The 3,050-nt window shown below is 40.1% G+C and overlaps 1 protein-coding gene across 1 annotated transcript; it reads left to right on the forward strand.

Annotated features, from left to right (window-relative positions):
- The first annotated feature begins 354 nt into the window (after positions 1-354).
- LOC114170157 (uncharacterized) lies at positions 355-2,589 on the forward strand. The gene is made up of 2 exons (XM_028055640.2): positions 355-1,709; positions 1,881-2,589. The coding sequence occupies exons 1-2, from the start codon at positions 355-357 to the stop codon at positions 2,587-2,589; spliced, it is 2,064 nt and encodes a 687-aa protein (XP_027911441.2).
- The last annotated feature ends 461 nt before the right edge of the window (positions 2,590-3,050 follow it).

The raw sequence follows: 3,050 nt of genomic DNA on the forward strand, positions 1-3,050 counted from the left end.
CACTCCATCGAGTCGTGCAACAGGTTTGAGAACTTTTTGCAAGATTTGATCAATAAGAATTTTGTACAAGTATGGCATGGGAGTAAGGAGGAAGAAGTTTTTGCATAAACCAACGAGGAATCTGTCATGTCGCCACCAAAGCCATTGATAGTTCGTTTCGCTAGATCCACTCTTGCACCAACATCTCCGAAAAGATAATCTGTTGTCATCCTATCACCTTCACCCTTCCCATACAAAAGTGAGAAGGCGATCCCTTGGAAGTACGATATACATGTGCTAGGAGAGGGACAACAAACAAAGAATCAATCAACTGATGGGGAGCCAGTTGTAGAAAATATATCAGGCATAGGAGGAATGACAAGAAGTGGTTGTATCTTCACACCACCCTTTTTAAGGAAGGACGTAGTTGGCAATGAGGGAATAACAACAGGAGAAACTAAAGAACTCTTGAAAGAAAAGGACGTGCAAACACAAGAAGGACCTAAAAAAGAGGAAAAGCAAGAAATATCTGATGTAGAGGCTTGTGAGTTTTTAAAGTTCATACAACAGAGTGAGTACAAAGTAGTAGAACAATTGAAATGCATGCCTGCTCGGATTTCCCTTTTGGAGTTACTTATGCATTCAATCTCCCATAGAAAGATGTTAATGAAGATACTCAGCAAAGCTCATGTGGATCAGAATATTTCCCTAGACAAGTTTGAGGGAATTGTTGGCAATATCACTACTAATAATTACCTCACCTTTACTGATGATGAGATACCTACTGAAGGTAGAGGACACAATAAGGCGTTGCATGTATCGGTGAAATGTTTGGACCATGTCATGGCAAGAGTTTTAATTGATAATGGTTCCTCATTAAATGTGATGCCAAGATCGACGCTAGAAAAATTGCCATGTGATGGTATGCACATGAAGCCGAGTGCCATGATTGTAAGGGCCTTCGATGGAAGCAAGAGGGAAGTAATGGGAGAAATAGAGTTGCCAGTTCAGATCGGTCCTTGTATCTTTCAAATAATATTTCAAGTCATGGATATTATTCCAGCTTACAGTTGCTTGTTGGGTCGCCCTTGGATCCACTCTGCGGGAGTGGTGCCTTCAACGTTACACCAGAAACTGAAATACATAATGGGTGATAAACTGGTAATAGTGTCAGGTGAGGAGGACCTCCTTGTGAGTGGGCCCTCATCATCTCATTACATTGAAGCAGTAGAGGAAGCCTTTGAGACAACTTTCCAATCACTGGAAATTGTGGGGAATGCATATGTTGAACCATTTCCGATGATCCCACACATGTCTTGTGCTTCCCTCATGATGGCCAAGGTTATGCTGAAAGAGGGTTACCAATATGGAAAAGGGCTTGGTAAAAATAACCAAGGGCTAACTTTCCCCTTAGAGGTCTTTGAAAACAAGGGTAGATATGGTTTGGGGTACAAGCCTACTAAAGAAGACAAGAGAAGGTTGTTCGAAGAGAAGAAGGAGCGAATTTTGGCTCGCATAGAAGGTCGAGAACGAAAGATAGGGAAGATTCAAATCTGTGACATCAAGAAAAGTTTCCACAGTGCTGGATGGGTTAACACTTGTCAGATATCAGCTATCGAGGGAGGAAGTGGATCTGAAAGTTGGAACTTCGTGCGATCTTGCCCTACAGACGTGCAGCTGAACAATTGGGAGATAACAAATTTACCAATGATGTTTAATTTGGGAAAAATGTAATAGTTTTAGTTTTTTGCTTTACTCGCGGTTTTAGGATTTAAGACTTTTTGAGATGACCATTTTTAATCTTTAAATCTTTATGCTCAATGTGACAATAAAATCATTTATAATTGGCGTTTTTTGTTTGTTTCATTTTATTTATCCATTTTATAAACTCAAAAATGCAGATATGATGATGGATGTTTTGAAAATGTTAATGTCGATTTCCCTAATTTTGAGCACCTCGTTGATAATATTGAAGGTGATTATGAGGATGAATGGGAACCTTCCCCTGAAATGTTGAGATTAGTGGAACAAGAAGCTAAAGAGATAAAACCCCATCAAGAGAATGTTGAAGTGCTCAATTTGGGAGATGTAGGAGAGATAAAAGAAGTGAAAATTGGCACTAGCGTAAGGAAAGAAATACGAGAACAATTGTGTGCTCTACTAAAGGAGTTCAAGGACGTTTTTGCTTGGTCATATAATGACATGCCAGGATTGGATACTAACATAGTGCAACATAAACTCCCTCGCAAGCCAAAGTGTCCTTCCGTCTTGCAAAAGTTAAGGAGGATGGAACTAGAGATGTCCTTGAAAATTAAGGAAGAAGTAAAAAAGCAATTTGATGATGGTTTTTTGGCTGTGGGGAGATATCCCCAATGGGTAGCAAACATCGCACCTGTGCCTAAGAAGGATGGGAAGGTTCGAATGTGCGTTGACTACCGAGACTTGAACCGGGCCAGTCCAAAGGATAATTTTCCATTACCTCATATCGATACTATGGTGGACAATACGGCCAGATTCTCATTGTTTTCATTTATGGATGGTTTCTCGGGTTATAATCAGATCAAGATGGCGGTTGAGGATATGGAAAAAACTACCTTTATTACATTGTGAGGAACTTTTTGCTATAAGGTGATGCCTTTCGGTCTCAAGAATACTGGGGCAACTTATCAAAGGGCGATGGTAGCTCTTTTTCACGACATGATGCACAAAGAGATTGAAGTTTATGTGGATGATATGATCGCTAAATCTGAATCTGAAGAAGAACACCTCGTCAACTTAAGAAGATTGTTTGAAAGGTTACAAAAGTTTAAACTCCGATTAAATCCGGCTAAATGCACATTCGGTGTGAAATCAAGAAAGTTATTGGACTTCATTGTTAGCCAAAAGGGGATAGAGGTTGATCCTGACAAGGTGAGGGCAATAATAGAAATGCCAATTCCCAACACGGAGAAAGAGGTGCGAGGTTTCCTGGGCAGGCTGAATTACATTGCTAGATTTATCTCCCAATTAACCGCTACCTGTGAACCGATCTTCAAATTGTTGCGTAAAAATCAAGCTCTAGAATGGAACGA

Source organism: Vigna unguiculata, chromosome 11 (assembly GCF_037176805.1).
Source record: "Vigna unguiculata cultivar grain cowpea cultivar isolate G323 ecotype 2 chromosome 11, ASM3717680v1, whole genome shotgun sequence".
Classification (NCBI taxonomy): domain Eukaryota; kingdom Viridiplantae; phylum Streptophyta; class Magnoliopsida; order Fabales; family Fabaceae; genus Vigna; species Vigna unguiculata.

Bases quoted from the DNA above. Each gene is read 5' to 3' on its own strand.
- LOC114170157 (XM_028055640.2), top strand. From the start codon at position 355: ATGACAAGAAGTGGTTGTATCTTCACACCACCCTTTTTAAGGAAGGAC. The intron at 1,710-1,880 runs GTAATAGTTTTA...TCAAAAATGCAG, and splicing joins ATGTTTAATTTGGGAAAAAT to ATATGATGATGGATGTTTTG.